Genomic DNA, 21018 nt, shown 5'->3' on the forward strand with positions numbered 1-21018 from the left:
CATTTCTGATAAGCATGTGTCAGTTGTGTGTGTGGCTGAGTAGAAGCTGCTACAGAGGTATAAAGTCCACTCATGTAGATTCATCTGCCACCTTCAAGCTCCACACTTATCTCTTTAGGGAATTGACTTAGTGGGGCTCCTCCATAAGATTACAGAGGAGGGTTGAGGGTATAGCACAGGAGTAGAGTGTGTACTTAGCATGCATGCATAAGGCCCCAGCACCACCAAAAAGAACAAAGTTTACAAATGAATGCTGATCCTGAGAAATTCCTTGCTTCCTATTTGGGATGGTACTTTATTATTTTAAAGCTCATAACTTTTCTGTGAATATGGGATGTAGGGAGAGTTTCAGCTATAGTAGTATTAGAAGTCTGGGGCTTCTCAGTCATGAAGATTTCCAGGCATCATTTTCTCTCTCTGTGGTCCTATTCTTAAATGATGGCCCTGAGGCTATACTATACTATAGGAAAGAGCCAAAGCAACATGGGGAGAATAGACTTTCCTGTCCTAACATTTAGAATTCTGTACACTTGGCCCTCACCTCAGAGAGGAGTTCTGTACACCCTAGTCTTGGAATACTTAAGAGATGATGTGTGTGTTGGAATACTTTTCTGGGAGGAGAAGATTTGATTTGCATCCAATTCTCTGTTTTGTTTAATTTGATACTGTGGATTGAACCCACTAAGCTATATTCCCAGCCCTTTTTATTTTTTATTGTGAGACAGGGTCTCACTAAGTTGCTGAGTCTGGCCTTGAACTTGTAATCCTCCTGCCTCAGCCTCCTGAGGTACTAGGATTACAGCATTTGCCACCACGCCTGGCTGCATCCAATTCTTAGGAGTTCATGATCCATGAAAACCTAGGGGCTTCATTTTTTTTTTTTTTAAGGAAGTTCTATTCTTTTTTAAATACATTTATTTTTATGTGATGCTGAGGATCAAACCCAGGATCTCACACTTGCAAGGCGAGCGCTCTACCGCTGAGCCACAACCCCAGCCCATAGGTGCTTCATCATTAGAACATTCTTTGGCTTAGAGTCAAAGTGACTACAGTCAAATCCTTAGTTGGCAAGTTACTGACTCTTGAGACTTAATTTCCTCCTTAGTAAAATGAGATATAATAAGTATTTGTGGAGCACTGAAGTTGCTTTTTAATCCTCCTAACAATCCAAAGAAGATGGTACTGTTACCTCTATCTTACAAGAAAACTGAGACCCAGAAAGGTTTAAATAATTTACTCATGATTACACAGCTAAAATAAGTGGCACAGCAGTGGTATCTATAATTTGCAGTGGGCTTATAGCTTATGCAGAGGTTAGTTGTTGAAGTGTATAAGCAAAACTGTTAGCATCAGTATTTCTCTTTAAAATCCCTAAAATAACTCATAATATATAGCATTTTGTCTTTAAGTTACTCCAGCATAGTTGGCTTTTCCTTCATTTCTGAAATAGACTGGTTTGTATTCATTCTAAGCAGCAGATGAAGTCACTGGCTTAGCTTTGGAAATCTTGTATCTTTAAGACATGGACACAAGGGCATGCAGTTGAATTTCTGTAATCTGGATAGATGCAGGCAGTGTCTTCTGCCTGATAAGCAGTCAGCACAAGTAACTCTTAAGCCAGGATTGTTCCCTTGAATACATTCTACTTTGCTACCTCTCTGGTGCCATGGTCCACCACTGTCCTTGCCTTCTCTCATCCAAAAGGCCCTTAGTATCTAGCTGAATCTTATCTGATTTTCTTCCTCTATTAAATTCTCTGTCTCAGCCCATATTGATTTTGCCCTGATCCATCTGATTTCCTCTGCCTTGAGAATGTGGACTTGATAAAAGGCAGGTGTGCTCTGTGAAGTTTGGCCTCTTGACCTCCATGATCATCAGCATAGATTTGAGTCTAAATTGGGGCTCAGTGGTAGCTAAGATAGGGGTTTATTCAACCCTGCCTGGTTCATAACACATGTGGTTGGATGTTCCCAGGGTATCACAGAGGCTGAGCGAGAGGCATTTGAGCTGCTCCCAGATGATGAACGCCAATGCATCAAGTGCAAGACTACATGCTTCCTTTCTGCCCTGGCCTGCTATGACTGCCCAGATGGCCTTGTCTGCCTTTCCCATATCAATGACCTCTGCAAGTGCTCCAGTAGCCGGCAGTATCTGCGGTGAGCATGGAACCTTTCTGGAGGAAATGAGATAATGAGGAGGGTGCAGAGCTGGGCCAGACATGCTCTTCCTTGTCTTCTTCCTCTAGGTATCGGTACACCTTGGATGAGCTCCCTGCCATGCTGCATAAGCTGAAGGTTCGGGCCGAGTCCTTTGACACCTGGGCCAACAAAGTGCGAGTGGCCCTGGAGGTGGAGGATGGGCGGAAGCGCAGTGAGTGATGGGGGGGTCGGAGGGACTCCACAGGCAAGTTCTATTCCCTTTTCTACTGTACCCCTGAGACCCTTCCTGTGCCTTTACTCAATACTGCCTACTTCTTGCTGCTCTCATTCTCCCTCTAGGCCTTGAAGAACTGAGAGCACTAGAGTCTGAGGCCCGTGAGCGGAGGTTTCCTAACAGTGAGCTGCTGCAACGACTGAAGAATTGCCTGAGTGAGGCAGAAGCTTGCGTATCCCAGGCTCTGGGGCTGGTCAGCGGCCAGGAAGCTGGGTATGGTAACATGAGGTGCTAGGGCATAGAGAGACTGCTTAGGATCCAGTGCCTAAGAGAAGTGCTACAGGGGGTGGACTCTCAATACCACTGGGTGTGTCAGCAGGAAGTTGTTAAGTACTTGAGAGTATGAGGTAGCCTGGAAGGGTAAGGAGACCAGGCAACTTGTGTCTATTTTATCAGTACCTATAGGAGATTTGAGAGACAGGCTGAGGAATTTTGTGGACAGGGAGAAGTTATGGGAGAGTTAGGTTAGAATAGGATGTAGACACATAAATCTGAGCATAGCCACACATTTTTGGGTACACAGGTGGGGGATGGATTGAAGAGTCCAGGTATTGGGGTGTCTAGCTAAGTGGTAGAGGACCTGTTTCTCCTAATTTCCCTTATCCTATGAACATACTTATACTTTAAAACCCTCCCTGTAATCTGGGCAGTTGGGGAAATCCTGAGGTATGAGATCAAGGTGGATAAGTATGGTGAGGAAAGGTATTGGGTCTTACTTAGCACAGAGATGGAGGGAAGGGACTGGTTTTGGACCTGAAACCCCCACATGTGAAACTCCATAGTCCCCACAGGGTAGCTGGTCTACAGATGACCCTGGCTGAGCTCCGGGCCTTTCTGGACCAGATGAACAACCTGCCTTGTGCCATGCACCAGATTGGGGATGTCAAGGTGAGGAGGGGTGGACTTGGAATGCTGCTGAGGGATCAGAGGGACTGGGGAACCTGAGCAGCAGGTCACTTTGGGCTCCCTTAGCAAATTTAAGGTATTTGGATGATGTAGGTTGCATGTGTGAGAAAATAGACACGAGGCAAGGGTCTAGTAACTCTCTGTTAAATGTGGGATTTGAGGGGCAGGTGACGGGTTTGAGTGTAGGATGCAGAATCAAAAGAAAGTTGTTTGGAGGAGGTAGAAGAAAAGGAGGTAATGAAAGTGCTTGTTGGGCCTGGAAAATTGAACAAAGTTCTTAAAGGTAAAGAATAAGCAGGATAAGAGGAGAGCAAACACCAGTGTGAGCATGATTGTTTGTACAGGGACTAAGTGTAGGGTGGCATTTTTTAGGGCAGAGGGTCTCTTACTGCTCTGAGGGCAGAGTCCTTTGCAGAGAGAAATGAAGCAGATTCCTGACCACTCTCTATTAAGAATTTCTGAGGGTGACTGGGTGTGGTGGTACTCACTTATAATCACAGTGACTAAGGCTAAGGCAGGAGGATCACAAGTTTGAGGCTATCCTTGGCAACTTAGTGAAACCCTGTCTTAAAATAAAAAGGACCAGATATATATCTCAGTGGTAGCCCCTGCTGTACCATTAAGAAAATTTAAAAAGAATCCTTAGTGGTGGGGCCTAGGAGTGTGCATTTTAACAAATTCCTCAGGGCATCTTAAGAAGTACTCAATGTTAGGAATCACTGTCTTAGAGCTTGGAGGAGGAGAGCCTGGCATTTAGGTTCCCTTTTCCCAAAAGATTAGAGGGGAAGAAGATAGTGGGGCAAGGGTATGTACTGGTAGAACCTCTAAGTAAGCCCAGCTGAGGAGTTTGTTCTTCATTCCATATCCTGGTAGGGTATTCTGGAACAGGTGGAGGCCTACCAGGTTGAGGCCCGTGAGGCCCTGGCCTCACAGCCCTCTAGTCCAGGGCTACTGCAGTCCCTGTTGGAGAGGGGGCAGCAGCTAGGAGTGGAGGTGCCTGAGGCCCAGCAACTCCAGCGGCAAGTGGAACAGGCGCGATGGCTGGATGAGGTAAAACGCACGTTGGCCCCGTCTGCCCGAAGGGGCACCTTGGCTGTCATGAGAGGACTGTTGGTTGCTGGGGCCAATGTAGCCCCTAGCCCTGCTGTGGATAAGGCCCAGGCTGAGCTGCAGGAGTTGCTGACCATTGCTGAACGCTGGGAGGAGAAGGCCCACCTCTGCCTGGAGGCCAGGTAGGCCCGGCTCTTCCCCTCCATGCCCTTTATCCTTCAAAGTTTCATGGAGAACCTGAAGATGGTTGCTATAGGTGGTCTTGGATGTTTTACTCCTGTGTTGGTGTAGGGACTCTCCACCTAACTTGTGTTTCCTGTCTTGTTCTTTTAAAAACATAATTTATATACACAGAGAGGCAGAGATGCATAGAGGACTAGCCCTGTAGGCTTATGTGGTATACACACGAAAGCACAAATAACAGGCAGTTGGGCATATGTTAGTAGGAAGACAACACACATGGGGCAGTCTGATAAGACTGCAGCCATAGGTTACACACCAACAGTATGTGTAGGCACTTCCAGCAGACTGATAGACTGGTGGACAGGCAGAGGTGCAAGAGTTGTGGCAAAAGGAGATGCATGGGTGCATGCAGTCTGAAGGAAACAGGGACTGGCAGCCATCCATAGTCAGGACTCAAGCAATTAAGCCCACATGATAGCAGGAATTACATGTGCCCAAGGGGCCTATGCAGATACATCTGGTTATCAGACTGGGCTTCTGGTCAGTTATACCAGACGGAGTCCTCTTTTTTTCCTACCTTTAGGCAGAAACATCCACCAGCTACACTCGAGGCCATAATCCGTGAAGCAGAAAACATCCCAGTTCACCTGCCCAACATCCAAGCTCTCAAGGAGGCTCTTGCTAAGGCCCGGGCTTGGATTGCCGATGTGGATGAGATCCAAGTGAGGACCACTCCCCCATCCAAGGCTTTCTGTCAGCTGAGAAGAGTTTGCAAACACTGGGTTGGGTGGGCTAAAGAGAGGAAACTTGTATGGCACACTGAGGAGGCAAAATGTGCTTGGTGAACAATGTGAGAGGAAGGGTCGCGAGGCTGGCATGAAAAAAGTTGAGGTGCTGGTTAGGATGAAGATGGTAGGGCAGGGAACCAGTTAGTGTGGGAGTGGAGCAGAGTAGGTACCTGGAGGAGGGTTGAAGAGGAAAAACCACAGGCTAACAGTGAGGCTGATGGTCCTGGGACGGGGGATAAGCCAGTCAGTGGATGCAGGTATTTGGGAGAGAGCCAGGACAATGCCTATTTTCTGCTTCAAGACTGAGTCCAGTCCATCTTCTCAGCTCAGGACTGGGCAGAGTAAGCATCAGTAGACATTGGCAGTTTAAACTCAGCTTTCTCTCACCTCTGTCCTCAGAATGGTGATCACTACCCCTGCTTGGATGACTTGGAGGGCCTGGTGGCTGTGGGCCGGGATCTCCCTGTGGGGCTAGAGGAACTGAGACAACTGGAGCTGCAGGTACTGACAGCGCACTCCTGGAGGGAGAAGGCCTCCAAGACCTTCCTCAAGAAGAACTCTTGCTACACACTGCTGGAGGTGAGACCTTGCACCTTCACCCACAGCCTCTTCTCACCTGGCCTGGCTGTTGTGAGATGGCTCATATGAGAAAATGGGTTTTTGAAGGGCACCAGAAAGGGGAGGAGAGGAGAGGGTGTGGGAGGTAGGGAAGCCCGGTCATTCCCCCTCTGTCTGCCTGCCTCAGGTGCTCTGCCCGTGTGCAGACGCCGGCTCAGACAGCACCAAGCGCAGCCGGTGGATGGAGAAGGAGCTGGGGTTGTACAAATCTGACACAGAGCTGCTGGGGCTGTCTGCGCAGGACCTCAGGGACCCAGGCTCTGTGGTAAGGAGCTTAGACACAGATGGGTGAAGAGCCTGGCAATGATAGAGTTGTCTGAGCCGGGTGACCATGGGCAGACCGCTTGCTTCCTGAGCTTTACTTCTCTTGGTTTGGGAGTGGGGTGTTAAGGGGGCCAGAGAAGAGAGGGGGCAGGCTGCTGACCTATTCTTCCCCCCTGTCCTGGGCACGGCAGATCGTGGCCTTCAAGGAGGGGGAACAGAAGGAGAAGGAGGGTATCCTGCAGCTGCGCCGCACCAATTCAGCCAAGCCCAGTCCACTGGCATCGTCGACCACGGCCTCTTCTGCAACCTCCGTCTGCGTGTGTGGGCAAGTGCCAGCCGGGGTGGGAGCTCTGCAGTGTGACCTGTGTCAGGACTGGTTCCATGGGCGGTGTGTGTCGGTGCCCCGCCTCCTCAGCTCCCCAAGGCCCAGTCCCACCTCATCCCCGCTACTGGCCTGGTGGGAGTGGGACACCAAATTCCTATGCCCACTGTGCATGCGCTCACGGCGCCCACGCCTGGAGACCATCCTGGCACTGCTGGTAGCCCTACAGAGACTGCCTGTGCGGCTGCCTGAGGGTGAGGCCCTACAGTGCCTCACAGAGAGGGCCATCAGCTGGCAAGGCCGTGCCAGACAGGCTCTGGCCTCTGAGGACGTGACTGCTCTGTTGGGACGGCTGGCTGAGCTCCGCCAACGGCTACAGGCTGAACCCAGGCCCGAGGAGCCCCCTTCCTATCCTTCGGCCCCTGCCTCTGACTCTCTCAGAGAGGGCAGTGGCAAGGATATGCCTAAGGTGAGCTGCTTGGCCCAGCTCTTGTCCTCAAATTCCTGTCTCCTGGCCCCTACCCCGATTTAGATTCCAGCTCTGTCCCTGCTTTCCAATTTTCATACTCTTTTGGCCCAGCCTCCCTGCCCCATTCTGTATCTGTCCAGATCCATAGACTCTTCCATACTTGTAACCTGTGTCTGCTCCCTCCTCTTCCAGGATGTAGAAGGTCCCAGGTTGGGGATGGTTCTTCAGTTTAGTTACTCTTACCCATTATTGTTTTCCTTGGCAGGTCCAGGGTTTATTGGAGAACGGAGATAGTATGACCAGTCCTGAGAAGGTGGCCCCAGAGGAGGGCTCAGGTAAGAGAGGTAGGTCTAGATGTGGTGTGGGTAGGCTGTTGACTAGATGTCACCAGAGTGACCCATGTAGTTCTCAGCTCTGTCATAGTAGTGGAAACGACCAAGGACAGTCTCTAACATAGCCTGTCCCCACCCCATCTCTCCTAGATCTGGAGATGCTATCCTCGCTGTTGCCACAGTTGACTGGCCCTGTGTTAGAACTGCCTGAGGCAACCCGGGCCCCACTGGAGGAGCTCATGATGGAGGGGGACCTGCTTGAGGTGACCCTGGATGAGAACCACAGCATCTGGCAGCTGCTGCAGGCTGGGCAGCCTCCAGACCTGGAGCGGATCCAAACACTTCTAGAGGTGAGGAGAGAAATCATAGGCAGGGCCAGGAGGTCAGGCCAAGCAGGCAGGGAGCCCAGGCCTGACTGCTGGCCCACAACCTATCTTTTCTGCCTGTCTGTGATCACAGCTGGAGAAGGCAGAGCGCCATGGGAGTCGGGCACGGGGCCGGGCCCTGGAGAGGCGGCGGCGGCGGAAGGTGGATCGGGGTGGGGAGGGCGATGACCCAGCCCGAGAGGAGCTAGAGCCAAAGAGGGTACGGAGCTCAGGGCCAGAGGCCGAGGAAGCCCAGGAGGAGGAGGAGCTGGAGGAGGAGACTGGGGGTGAGGTCCCCCCTGCATCCCTCCCCAACACTGGCAGCCCCAGCACCCAGGAGAACCAGAATGGCTTGGAACCGGCGCTAGGGGCCACTTCAGGCCCCTCGTCCCCTTTCTCTACTCTGACTTCCCGGCTGCATATGCCCTGCCCACAGCAGCCTCCTCAGCAACAGTTGTGACAGTGGCTGAGCCTAGCACAGACCCCAACAGAGATCCCCCACCTTGGCCTCAAGGATCCTCTTTCTGACCATCAAGCCTGCTTCTTGGGAGGTGGGCAGGGAGGGGGGGAAGGCCAACCCCCTCCCCACCCACCCCTGAGTCCCTTGATTTTTATATTCTGACTCCAAGGTATTGTTCAGACCTCAGCTCCTGGGGGCCGGCCCCTGGAGTCCCCCCGTCCCTGGTAACCTCTAACCAGCATTCCCAGACTCCTGAGGCAGATAGACAGATGGGCAGGTGGGCAGAGGGACAACTGGGGCTGGGCCAGCACCATTCCAGAGACAAGGCCAGTGCATATGCAAACTGGGGGATCTCCTCTCTCTTCTCTTCCCCAGTTCTGGCCCTGGCCAGGCCACGCTACACTAACCTCCCCTTCCCCCTCTCACTCTTGCCTCTCCCCACTCCCCTTCCTCCCTCTCCCATCCTTCCTCTCCCTGACTGTTCTACCCAGGAGGAGGAAGCTTCACATAGCTGTGCTCAGTTTCTTATTTTAAAGGAATTTGGTTGGGGGGCTGAACAGGGCATCCTTTGGTCTGAAGAAAGCTTTTGGTGCTTGTCCTCACACCCACCTCAACCCTCCCACCCCATCTTCCCCTGTCTCCTTTCCTCCTCCTGGGTTCATGTTGTAATAAAGAAGATTGTTGGTGTGTAATTAATTTGTTCAAAAGGAAAAAAAAAAAAAGCAAAACAAGAAACTTGGTTCCAACTGAAGCCTATTTTAATTTTATTTTATTATAATTTTCCTCTTGTTAGAAATAAAACCCTTAGCAACGTTTTTTGGAAACATGTTTCTGAAGTGCATTTCTCTTCGAAGGGGAGAATGGTGCCTCCCTCGCCTGTCAGTGGAGCAGCTCTAGTGCTAGCAGGATTCTGGGGCTGAGGACAGGGAGCCCAGGGTTCAGAATCTTAGTCCCACCAGCTTCTCTTTAACCTGGGCAAGACATTCCAATCAGGTGGGCTCTGGCCCTGCCCACCTAACCTCCAGCACAATAGCCTCCACCAGCTTTGTGCCCTCATCTAAGCCTCTAGTTCCCAGAGGAATTTTTTTTTTCATGGCTTTATTGAGGTACAGTCTTCACGCTTAAAATTCACCTGTTTGAAATATGTGATTTGTTCTGTCAGACAGTTGTTTCTACAGTATGGATCTGACTGTATCACTACTGCTTAAAACTTTGTGATGCTTCATTGCCCTTAAGATAAAGATTATATTTAATGTCATTCTTTCTAGAATGCTTTCCTGTTTAACCTATATGCCGTATTCAGGGACTCATCCCTGATGTTTCTCCACTGGTTCTTTCTGCCCCTGATCAATGGGGACTAAAGCTCAAATGTGTGGTTGGCTATTTGCAATTCCTGAGTTTACTTTTTTTATTTGCTTTATTGAGATAAAATTCACACACCATATAGTTCACCCACTTAAAGTGTACAATTCAGTGGCTTTTAGTATATTCACAGATTGTGCAACCATCACTATGAAAAAGTCTAGAATGTTTTTATCACCCCCAAAAGAAACTCCACACTCCTTAGGTGTCCTTCCCATCCCCCTGTTTGCTCATTTTTGACATTTTATATAAATGAAATTATATATAATATGTGATCCTTTGTGTTTGGCTTCTTTCACTTGGCATAATCATTTCAAGCCCATTAATGGTCCTACAATAGTTGGGTGGATTTTTTCCTTCTGAGCCTTGAAGTCTTTTAAGATGAGGGTGCTGGGCTAGATCAGGGACCACCCCTGGAGATTACTGACACGTTTTTGTGAGTGTCTGCATGTGTTTTTCAGGTAAACAGACTAACCAACTTGCATCAGATTCATAAAAGGATCCTTGACCCTCCAGAGGCTAAGAACCATTCCTTGTGGTCCTGAGTGTTCTGTGCTCAGGACATAGAGGAGGAATCAAGAGCATAGAAACTGCTAAGTCAACCAGCTTCTCTTCATGCTTGGTTCCTAGAGGGCTTTCCCTCCTTTCAAGGGGCTGCACAGAGGTATTAGAAGCTAAAGGCCAGGTCCTGATCCCTCGCCCAGGAATACAGCACATTGCCACTCTATTTTGTCCTTTTTCATCTGTGTGTTTGGAGAGTTCCATTTGCTCTTTTTCTCTCCCTTCCCAGGATTTCCAGGTGATAGAAACCTGTTGGTGAATTGCAAAGCACGCCCTCTTGTGGCAGCTCTGAGTGGTGAGAGGGCTTGTCTCAGCCCTCTGTCGTCCAGTTTGGGTTGGGGCCCTGGACTATACAATGAAAGGCAAGGGCCAATGAACTACCCTATCCTGGGCCCAGTTTTATTCCAGGTTCCAGCCCAGGGAAAAAGCTGGCTTTTTATCTGCCCACCTGTCTAAAATTGATCATGAAGAAAAGAGGGTAATGACAGACAAGAAAGACCTGGGACAGGGACAGAAAGGGGCTCAATCTTGACAATTAATCACCACTCCAAGGCAGCTAACCACTGGAAGAAGTGGCCAGACAGGAAAGGAAGAGATGATGCAGCAAGACCCAGGCTAGAGAACTGCTTGCCTGAGGTGAGGGTCTTTAAGTTTATGGGCCCATCCCTCACTGATTGGCAGATACCCTTTCTCACCTTGGAACCGCCCTGCCCCATCCCTCTTTTACTTTATGCCCCCTTTACAGTGGACATGTATCCCTTGAATTCTACAGAAAAGGCTGTAGCCATCCTGCAAGACCCAGGTTAATTCTAACCTCTACTAGAGAACTTCCTTTGGTTCCACATCTGTCCCTTTCCCAGGCAGTCCCCTAGAAAGGGAGGGGTAACTGATGCAGGAGCCTTAGAGCTGAGTGGGGGATAGGAGAATGAAACCAGGGCATTAGTATTGTCTCACTTCAAAGTTATTTTCTACTTTATACAGACACCCTGCTCTGTATCCCAGATACTACTTTGCCCCTCAGTATGTCTCCTGAGTCTGCAGGTGACAAGGGGATAGGAAGACACATTAGTAAGGACTATCCCATTTCTCAGGCTCAACTGACCCCCCCCCTGCCATTAGTGCCTCCATTGTGCCTTAAATGGTGTCTGAAACACTAGGATTAATGGGTTTCCTCCTACCCTCTGTTCCCCATACTGGGAGTTCCTGAAGGGAAGGTGAGGCCCAGGCTTGAGTCCTCCCCACTTTTAGGCTAGGAACCCTGCAAAGTTGGCTCAGAAGAAGGCAGACAGAAGCAGCAGTTGGAGTCCCATACCGTGTATGTGAACCTCCTTTTTGCATTGCAAAAGTTCCAGATGGCAATCTATAGTGGTAGTAATTGGGTTTGAGGTCCATGGTCAATGGGGCAGGCATTAGGCATGCTTCCAAGAAGACCTGAAATTGTGAGAGAAAAGGGATACCAAGCCAGAGAAATGGGTTCCCTCCCCTAGAACACTCATATTCTAGCAAAGGGAAACAGCCCCTTGTGAACCCCCTCCTGGGTGCCAAGTTCCACATGAGATATTTCAAAGTCCTTGATAGACACATAAGGAAACAGACCTCTAGAACAGGTCAGGCCCAGGTATTATCGACTTGATAGGGCTGGGATGTTCACTGTTTCTGTGAATCTAAGCTCTGCCCGTCAGAAGGGTTCCAAAGCAAGTGGTCTGCCACCAGGAAGTAGTTCATAGTGGGAACCAGCATTGATCTCTGCTGTTGGTAGGCTAGGAACTCAGCAGTGCTATACATATTGGCCTTGGTAGGTAGAAGCCTCTGTTGCTGAGGTTCTGCATAAGCTCCATGCCTGTCTGTATTATGTACTGCTGTGTCACAAATTACCTCAAAACCATAGTGGCTTAAAACAGCATTCATCTCATAGTTCCTGTGGGATAGAAATGTAGGTACATCTTAGTTGAGTTTCTATTTCAGGGCCGCTCACAGCCTGCAATCAAAGTGTCAGCCAGGGCTGTAGTCATCTCAAGGCTCCACTGTAGAAGGATCTGTTTCCAAACTCCCTCACAGGGTTATTGGCAAGATTCAGTATTTTTTTGCTGGCTCTTGGCCAGATACCACTCTCAATTCCTTGCTATGTGGATCTTTTCATAGGGCAACTTGTTTTGTCAGAGCAATCAAGTGAGATGAGAGAGAGAGAATGTGCCCACGTGCAAGACAGAAGTCATTCTTTATAACCTATCACTTTTGCAGTAGTCTATTCATTAGAAGTAAGTCACTAGGTCCAGACCACACTGACCTAGGATTTACACAATGGTGCCAACAGTGAAGGTGAGGAACATTGGGGGCCATCTTGGAGACTGATTACCATTGGTCCGCAATGATTCATATTCCTTCCACATACAAAATATATTCATCCCTTCCCAAGTTCTCTAAAAATCTCATCCCATTACAGCATGACCTCAAAGTTCAGAATATCTTAATCAGGTCCAGGTGTGACTGAGGTGCCTTGGGTGTATTCCTTAAGTATGGTTCTTTGAATACTATTTTTCTCTATGTATAGATCTGTGAAACTTAAGAGGCAAGTTATCTGTTCCCAAGACACCCAACACACAATGGTGGAACAGACATAGGATAACTGCTACAGATATTCCTGTTCAAAAGGTGGAGGAAATGGGAGATGCAAGGGAGTTACTGGTCTATAATAATTCTGAAGTCTAACTGGGCAAACAGAAGTTCCTTGATTAGATTTCAAGGTCTGGGAATAATTCTCAATGGCTCTTTGCCCTGCCTTCTGGGCTCTTGCTTCCATCATCTGTGCCTTCTTTCCTTCCTTCCTTTTTCATTAAGAGTAGCACATGTTTGCAGCTAAGCAGTTCGCCCAATCTGCTTACCGCCAGTAGAATTTCAGAGGTCCATTGACTTCTTTTTGTCTTGTATTGTCTCTGTAATCATATGCTTGGTATTTCTCTTCTGTTGGTGAGTTGGGCAGTCACCAGTGGCTATAGCCAGACTGGCGTTGGTGGAAGTCCATATTGTGGAGCCCATGTCCACCATCATGGCCATTTTGTTCTGGAGTCTGTTGGGCAAGGAAAAGGACGACAGGATAGAGGTTGGCTCATATTCACAGAACAGGTTATCTTGTCTGAGATCCTCCTCCATAGTGGATTCTTTCTGGTGCTCATTTATGTGGGACAAAAATAACTCTCACACTGTATGTCCATTCTATGGAGGACATGGCCTTCCTGAAACTTCCTTATTAACAATATTTCAACTCTATCCTTTTAAAATCCTTGACCAGGGAGCCAGGTCATTGGTAGCTACTCATCAATGAGTTGTCAGCTATCTACATTTTTGACCATTTATGTGACTAGGTAGTTTTTCTACTGGAAGAATTTCCCTTCTTATTATCCTTCAAGATCAATCTTAAGTGGGGTTATAATCCTGCAACTAGCCACTTCTGGCAGATACCAGCATATTGCATAGAACCATTTGGTTTTAAACCAAGATTAAATATTGTATCCCTTAGTCATTTGGTCACAGGCAACTCCCATGAGGCCTAGGTGTAGGTGAGAAAGAGAAGGCAGTACAGCAGGTGGGGGAGTAAGATTACCTGCTCAGGCAGCTTACTTGTGTTTCCAAGACCTGCTGTATAGACCTATTCTATTTGATAGTGGAATGCTGTTGCACAAAGATAACTTCATGGACCTGATGGGACAGTTCCAGAGATCAACATAGGCAGATCAACACCAAACACAGGTCAGCTGGTGTCCTGTGCTCAGGTGTTCACTCACAAAATTGATCCACTTTTTCATTTTTATTTCTCACTGCTTCTGGGATTCCTATATCATGATGTTGCCAATTCCAATTTTATCCTCCATTTCTTTAGTCTTTAAATAAAAAGTATGTTGTATCTCCTTAGTCTTTCCTGTTGATTTCCAGAAAAGGCCCTCAATCTGATCTTCCTCTCAATAATTTGTTCTTCTGCTATAACCCTCTATCTTTATGCCATCTGTACTGTGTGTCTCAATAATGTATCCAGGAACTGGAGAAATCACCTTAGGATTTCTCCTGGGCACCATTTGAGGACTCAGGATGAAACTTCATGTATAACCTGATCCTAGTCTAACTAGTTGACCATAGTGAGTGGCTGGGTCACCAGGGATTAACATCAATACAGCATATCCAGTGTATTTTAAGATGTCTGGCTGGATATTTCCCTGTCCCCAGCACAAAATTATCCTGGCTGTAGGTCCCTGTGGGGAAAGCAGGAAGGGAGATTTTACCATATACACTTGTGAAAGTGTAGCAAGGTCATTCTTCAAATGGACCCTCCCTTTCATTCAAGGGGCTTTATTTAGTCTATGGACTGGGGGAAAGGCTGGGACTGTACATTTTGGCAACTATATCATATGCCACACCAGAAAAAATGGGGGGGGTTATATAATAAGTAGGACTGTCCATCTATTTGGTCCCAATAAAACCATGCTTAATTAGCCACTATTACAGATTCCCACAGGTCAAACCATTCTGATTACTGCTATGGTTCTGCTGTTCACTATAGGAACCAAACCCAACTTCTCTCTGAAGGTGATCCTATCATCCCCACTGAAATCTTCAAAATATGGTCACCATTGTACTATTGTCACCTCCATCCCAGCCAGCCAGAAGAGGAAAAGACCAGGTAGAATGTTTTTAGAAGCTAAACCTGGATGTAGTGCATGTTACATCTGCTCACATTCTGTTAGCTAGAACTGGGACAATGACGTATCCAATTTCAGGGACACTGGAAAACATAATCTGAATTTGTCCCTAGAAAGAAGAGGAAGAAGACTTAATGATCACCTAACCAATTTTTTGCCATATGTCATACTGTACTTTTCAAAGCCCTTCTAGAAGGAATAGTAACAGAGGATGAAATGAATGGGTTAGCATGATTAGTCAATTACAACATTCTTGTTGTCCTAAACAATTTGGATTCTTCTATTTACATTGTACCACAGATTTTCTGGCATCTTAACTTCATTTAACACAGATTATTGTTGAGACCACATTTTAGTCAAATAATACAACAACTCAGAAATACTCATAGTTGCTTTAGCCTACAAAGTACATCTAGGATTGCTAATGACCCCTATTGAAAAGTCTGACCTCACCAAAATCAGATAAAAATAGCACAAAAAAAGAAAATTACAGAACAATATCCTTGGTGAATATAGATGTGAAATTCTCAACAGATTACTAGCAAGACAAATTCAGCAGCAGATTGAAAGTATTATATGTCAGGATCAAGTGGGATTTACCGTAGGAATGCAAGAGTGATTGAACATGAAATCTATCAAGGTAATACATCACAATAGAACAAAGAAAAAACACATGATCGTCTCATTTCATACAGAAAAGGCATTTCAAATGCAGAAAAGGCATAGAGCTAATAAATTTAGGACAAATTGCAGGATACAAGAGGAACACATAGAAATTAGTTCTATTTTTATATTCTAGCAATGAATGATTAAAAATGAAATAAAAAATAATTCCATTTACAATAACACCCACAAAAATAAAATACCTAGGAATAAATATGACCATGGAGAAGAAAGACTTACACATTAAAAACTATAAAAAATTGCCGAAAGAAAATAAAGATCTAAAGAAGTGGAAAGATTCCATGTCTGTGAATTGGAAGATTTATCATTGTTAATGTTAATACTAGCCAAGGTGTTCTATAAATTTAATGCAGTCCTCTATGAAAGTTTGAACAGGATTTTTGCAGAAACTGGAAAGCCAACCCACAAATTAATATGAAATTGCAAGGGACCAATAATAGCCAAAACAATATTGAAAAAGAATATCAAATGGCCGATTGATTTTTGTGTGTGATACTAGAAATTGAACTCAGGGCTTCACATAAACTGGGTAAGCCCTCTACCACAGAGTTAACCCTCCAGGTGGATAACTGATTTTTGACAAGGGTGACAAGTCCAGTAGGGGAGAAAATAGTCTTCAACTGATAGTGCTTGAACAACTTAATTTCCACATGCAGAACAACGAACTTGGACCCTCTACCTCACACCATATACCATTAACCCAAAATGAATCAGCGCCTTATGTTTAAGAGTTAAAATAACACTCTTTAGAAGAAAATAGGAATTGTTCCTTATGACCTTGGATGTGGCAATGGAGTTTTAGATATGATACCAAAAGCATGAGCAAAACAATAAAATAGATAAATTGGATTTCATTGATATTAAATATTTTGTGCATAATAAGATAGTATCAAAAAAGAGAAAGGACAATTTACAAAATAGGATTCTATATTTTTAAATCACATATCTGATAAGGATTTACTATTCAGAATATGTAAAGAGTTTGTACAACTTAGCGAAAAGAGAAACAACCCAGTTTTAAAAATGGGCAAAGGTCTTGAATAAATATTTCCCCAAAGAAGATATAAAAATAGGGGCTGGGGATGCGGCTCAGCGGTGGAGTGCTTGCTGAGCATGTGTGAGGCGCTGGGTTCAATCCTCAGTACCACATAAAAATAAATAAATAAAACCAAAGTATTGTGTCCAACTGCAGCTAAAAAAATATTTTTAAAAAAGAAGATATAAAAATAGCCAAGAAGCACAGGAAAAGATGTGTAATGCCTTTTATTAGGGAAATGCAAATCAAAGCCACAATGAAAAACCACTTCATGTCCACTAGAATAGCTACAATAATAAATTTTAAACCCAGAAAATAGGAAGTTGGAGAGAATATGGAGAAATTGTAACCCTAGTATATTGTTGGTAGTAATGTAAAATGGGCCCTCTCTGTAAAACAGTTTGGCAGTTCCTCAAAAAGCTACCAGAATTGCCATATCACCTAGCAATTCCACTCTTAGGTTTACACTTAAAAACTTTAAAAAGGAACTCAAACATATAATTGAATACTAATTTTCACTGAAACATTATTCATGATAATCAAGAGGAAAAAACAACACAAGTGTCTGTCCATCAACATAAGAATGTATAAACAAAATGTGGTATGTACAAATAGTAGAATATTATTCAGCCATAAAAAGAATGAAGTTTGGACACATGCTACAATATGAAAGAACTTTGGAAAAATTCTAACTGAAATAATCTAGACGCAAAGGGCAAAGATTGTATGATTCCACTTTAGTGAGATTATCTGGGCTTGGCAAATTCAGAGACAGAAAGTAGTTAAAAGGTTAATAGGGGCTAGTAATATGAGAGAATGGTTGTGCAGAATTTCTTTTTGGGGTGATGAAAAGTTTTGGAACTAGATAGTAGTGATGATTGCACAACATTGTGAACGTGATTAATGTCACCTAATTGTACACTCAAAAATGGTTAAAATGATAATTTTTTTAAATAATGAAGAATTACTGTAATATTTATTTTTTAGTTGTAACTGGACACAATATCTTTATTATATTTATTTTTATGTGGTGCTGAGGATTGAACCCAGGGCCTCACACGTGCTAGATGAGCAATCTACCGCTGAGCCACAATCCCAGCCCCAAATTTTTGATTATATAATATATATATATATATATATATATATCCATCCACAACAAAAAACGTTTAGCTCAATGTAAAGTTACATTTCTTTCTCCTGATCTATCATCCTTAGAGTCAATTCCCACACATGTTACTGAGATTCCTGCCAATATAAATTAGCTAAATCTCCTTAGGTTTGTGTTTGCATGTGTGCTCGCACACTTTCTAATAGTGTCTACTTGTTCTTGGACGTGTGGATATCTGAATTCTGTAATGGGTCTAAAGGCAGCAAGGAGTGATATTGATAGCTCTTTGAGAAAGATTAGCCAGATTGTTTTTTTTCTTTTGCGGGGGAGGTATTAGGGGATAAACCCAGGAGCTTTTTACCTCTGCACTACCTCCCCCTACCTTTTAAATTTTTTGAGATGGGATTGTTCGAAGTTGTTTAGGGCCTTGCTAAGTTATTGAGACTGGTCTTAGATTTACAATCCTCCTGACTCAGCCTCCTGAGTCATTGGGATTAATTAGCCAGATCTTGAAAAGGCCCCTAAGTCATACCAGACCAGCCCCATTAGACTGGGGAGGAAGAACAGCCTCTGGTGCCAAGGGACGCTCAGTGAAGGTTGGGGTTTAGGGCACTCAGATCTGTCCAAATCAACTCTGATATTTATATTCCAATTCTGTTTTTAAAAAATATTTATTTTTTAGTTGTAGTTGGACACAATACTTTTGTTTTATTTACCTATTTTTATGTGGTGCTGAGGATAGAACCCTGGGCATCGCACACGCTAGGCAAGCTGAGCCACAACCCCAGCCCCTCTATTCCAATTCTTAAGGTCCCACTGTTTCCCTAATTAGTAGCCTTGTTTTCACATAAGAGACCTGGAGGTCCTGTGAATTCAATCTGCATTGGAAGTTAGCAACCTACAGGATTTAGCTTATGTCTGATTTCAGTCTGTATCAGTCCTGGGCTTAGAAGAGATAAACAGATTTCTTTTTTAACCATAAACTTTATTTTTAGAGTTGTTTTAGGTTCACAGTAAAATGGAGTGCAAAGTACAGAGAATTTCCATATACCCCCTGCTCCCACATGTATACAGCCTCTTGCACTAAATCTCACAACAGAGTAGTGCATTTGTTACTGTTCATGTTCATAAACTCATATTGTCGTATCATCAATCAGGTCAATAGTTTATATTAGGGCTCAATCTTGGTGTTGTACATTTTATGGTTTTTGACAAATATATAATGACATGTGTCTACCACTACAGTATCATACAGAGTAGTTTCACTGCCCTAAAATGTCTGTGCTTCACCTATTCATGTGTCTTTCTTCTAACCCCTGGCAACACTGATCTTTTTACTGTCTCCGAAGTTTTGTGTTTTCCAAAATGACATTATTCAGGAATCAGAGTATGTAACATTTTCAGATTTTCTTCTTTCACTTAGTAATACTCATTTAAGTTTCCTCTATGTCACTTTATGACTTAATAGCTCATTTCTCTCCTCCTTCCCTCCATCCCTCCCTTCCTTTCTTCCTTACCTTTCTTTTCTTCAAACTGGGAATTGAACCAAGGCCTCAGGCATAGGAAAGCACTCTGTCACTGGACAGCTCACTTCTTTCTCCTTCTTCTCAGTGCTGGGGATTGAACTAAGGGGCACTTTACTAACTACTGAGCTACACCCGTAGCACTTTTTAACTTTTATTATAAGACAGGGTCTTGCTAAAGTTGCCCAGCCTTCCCTGGAACTTGTGATATTTCTGTCTCAGTTTCCAAAGTGGTGGAGATTACAAGCATGCACCACTGCACCTGCTCGTTTCTTTTTAGCACTGAATAATATTCCATTGTCTGGATGTACCACAAATTTCTCCATTCACCTACTGAAGGACATCTTGGTTGCTTCAAAGTTTTGACAATTATGAATAAAGCTGCTGAAAACATTTATATGCCGGTTTGTGTGGATATAAGTTTTCAACCCACTGGGAAAAAAATATCCAGGAATGTGAGTATTGGACTATATGGTAAGAGAATGTTTAGTTTTGTAAGAAACCGTCAAACTGTCTTCCAAAGTGGCTGTACCATTTTGCATTTCCACCAGCAATGGCTGAGAGTTACTGTTGCTCCCAATACTCATCAGCATTTGGTGTTATAAGTATTCTGGATTTCAGCTATTCCAACAGGTATGTAATAGTATCTCATTGTTGCTTAATTTGCATTTCCCTGCTCAGTGAAGGTTGGGGTTTAGGGCACTCAGATCTGTCCAAATCAACTCTGATATTTATATTCCAATTCTTTTTTAAAAAATATTTATTTTTTTAGTTGTAGTTGGACATAATACCTTTGTTTTATTTATCCATTTTGTGAAGCATCTTTTTCATGTGCTTCTTTACAATTTGTACATCCTTTTTTTGGTGAAGTATCTGTTTAGGTCTTTTACCTATTTCTTAATTGGGTTGTTTTCTTTTCCAAAATTAAATTTATTTTTTAACTGATACAGGAGAACATAAAATTGTTCAAAGGCTGGAAATGTAGCTCATTAGTAGAGTATTTGCCTAGTTTGTACAAAGCCCTAGTTTGGTCCCCAGTACTGCAAAAAGAAACTATACATAATGATGGGGTAACATGGGATGTTTTGGTACATGTATATACTGTATAATGTTTAAATCAGGTTAAATTTATCTATCTCCTCAGTTATTATTTCTTTATGGTGAAAACTTTCAAAATCCTTCTAGCTTTTGGAAATGTACTGTACATTATTTTTATCCATAATTTTTATCCATAGTCCCCCTATTGTGCAATAGCACATTAGAACTTCTCTTATGTAACTAACTCAGAAACCCATCTGCCATCTTCTCTGTATATCCTGCTATTTTCCCCTGCCTCTGGCAACTACCTTTCTACTCTCAATTTCAATGAGATCAAGTTTTTAGATTCTACATATGAGTAAGATCATGCAGAACTTGTCTTTCCATGCCTGGCCAATTTCCTTTAACATAATTATCTCCAGTTCTACCTGTGTTGTTGCAAATGACTAGATTTTGTTCCTTTTATGGTCATATAGTATTCCACTATGTATCTGTACCATATTTTCTTTATCCATTCATCAGTTGATGGCCATTTAAGTTGTTTGCAGTTCTTGGCTACAGTGAATAATGTTGCAATAAATATGGGGTTGCAGATGCCTCTTTGACATACTTATTTCATCTCTTTGGGATATAAATTCAGGAGTGGGAGTGTTCTTTGTTTTTTTTATTGTTGAGTGTGAAGAGTTATTTGTATATTTTGGATACAAGTTCTTTATCAAATATGACCTGTAAATATTTCCTTCCAGTCTGTAGCTTGTTTTCTATTCTTTTGACAGTGTCTTTGTAAAATATGTCATTAAAAATGTCATTAAAAGATCTAATGAA

The 21018-nt window shown here is 44.3% G+C and overlaps 1 protein-coding gene and 1 long non-coding RNA gene across 21 annotated transcripts in view; one reads left to right on the forward strand and one right to left on the reverse strand.

Annotated features, from left to right (window-relative positions):
- The window catches only part of Kdm5c (lysine demethylase 5C), a 45862-nt gene extending 24848 nt beyond the window's left edge, over positions 1 to 21014 (forward strand). For 5 of the 18 annotated variants that reach the window (XM_013364949.4, XM_013364950.4, XM_005339761.5 and 2 more), the window contains 12 exons: positions 1975 to 2156; positions 2246 to 2370; positions 2499 to 2646; positions 3216 to 3321; positions 4213 to 4571; positions 5156 to 5294; positions 5760 to 5939; positions 6106 to 6243; positions 6434 to 7033; positions 7299 to 7377; positions 7516 to 7715; positions 7825 to 8218. In XM_013364949.4, coding sequence (XP_013220403.1) covers positions 1975 to 2156; positions 2246 to 2370; positions 2499 to 2646; positions 3216 to 3321; positions 4213 to 4571; positions 5156 to 5294; positions 5760 to 5939; positions 6106 to 6243; positions 6434 to 7033; positions 7299 to 7377; positions 7516 to 7715; positions 7825 to 8190 — 2622 coding nt within the window. In that variant the 3' untranslated portion in view covers positions 8191 to 8218. Of the gene's footprint in view, positions 1 to 1974; positions 2157 to 2245; positions 2371 to 2498; positions 2647 to 3215; positions 3322 to 4212; positions 4572 to 5155; positions 5295 to 5759; positions 5940 to 6105; positions 6244 to 6433; positions 7034 to 7298; positions 7378 to 7515; positions 7716 to 7824; positions 8219 to 14665; positions 16195 to 19435 lie in introns of those variants that run through there. The other 13 variants (XM_013364951.4, XM_005339762.4, XM_040280979.2 and 10 more) reach the window with 7 other exon arrangements.
- The window catches only part of LOC144371732 (uncharacterized), a 33215-nt gene continuing 24509 nt past the window's right edge, over positions 12313 to 21018 (reverse strand). For all 3 annotated transcript variants that reach the window (XR_013431819.1, XR_013431821.1, XR_013431820.1), the window contains exon 2: positions 12313 to 13180. This is a non-coding gene — a long non-coding RNA (uncharacterized LOC144371732). The remainder of the gene's footprint in view (positions 13181 to 21018) is intronic.

This window comes from Ictidomys tridecemlineatus, chromosome X, assembly GCF_052094955.1.
Source record: "Ictidomys tridecemlineatus isolate mIctTri1 chromosome X, mIctTri1.hap1, whole genome shotgun sequence".
Lineage (NCBI taxonomy): Eukaryota > Metazoa > Chordata > Mammalia > Rodentia > Sciuridae > Ictidomys > Ictidomys tridecemlineatus.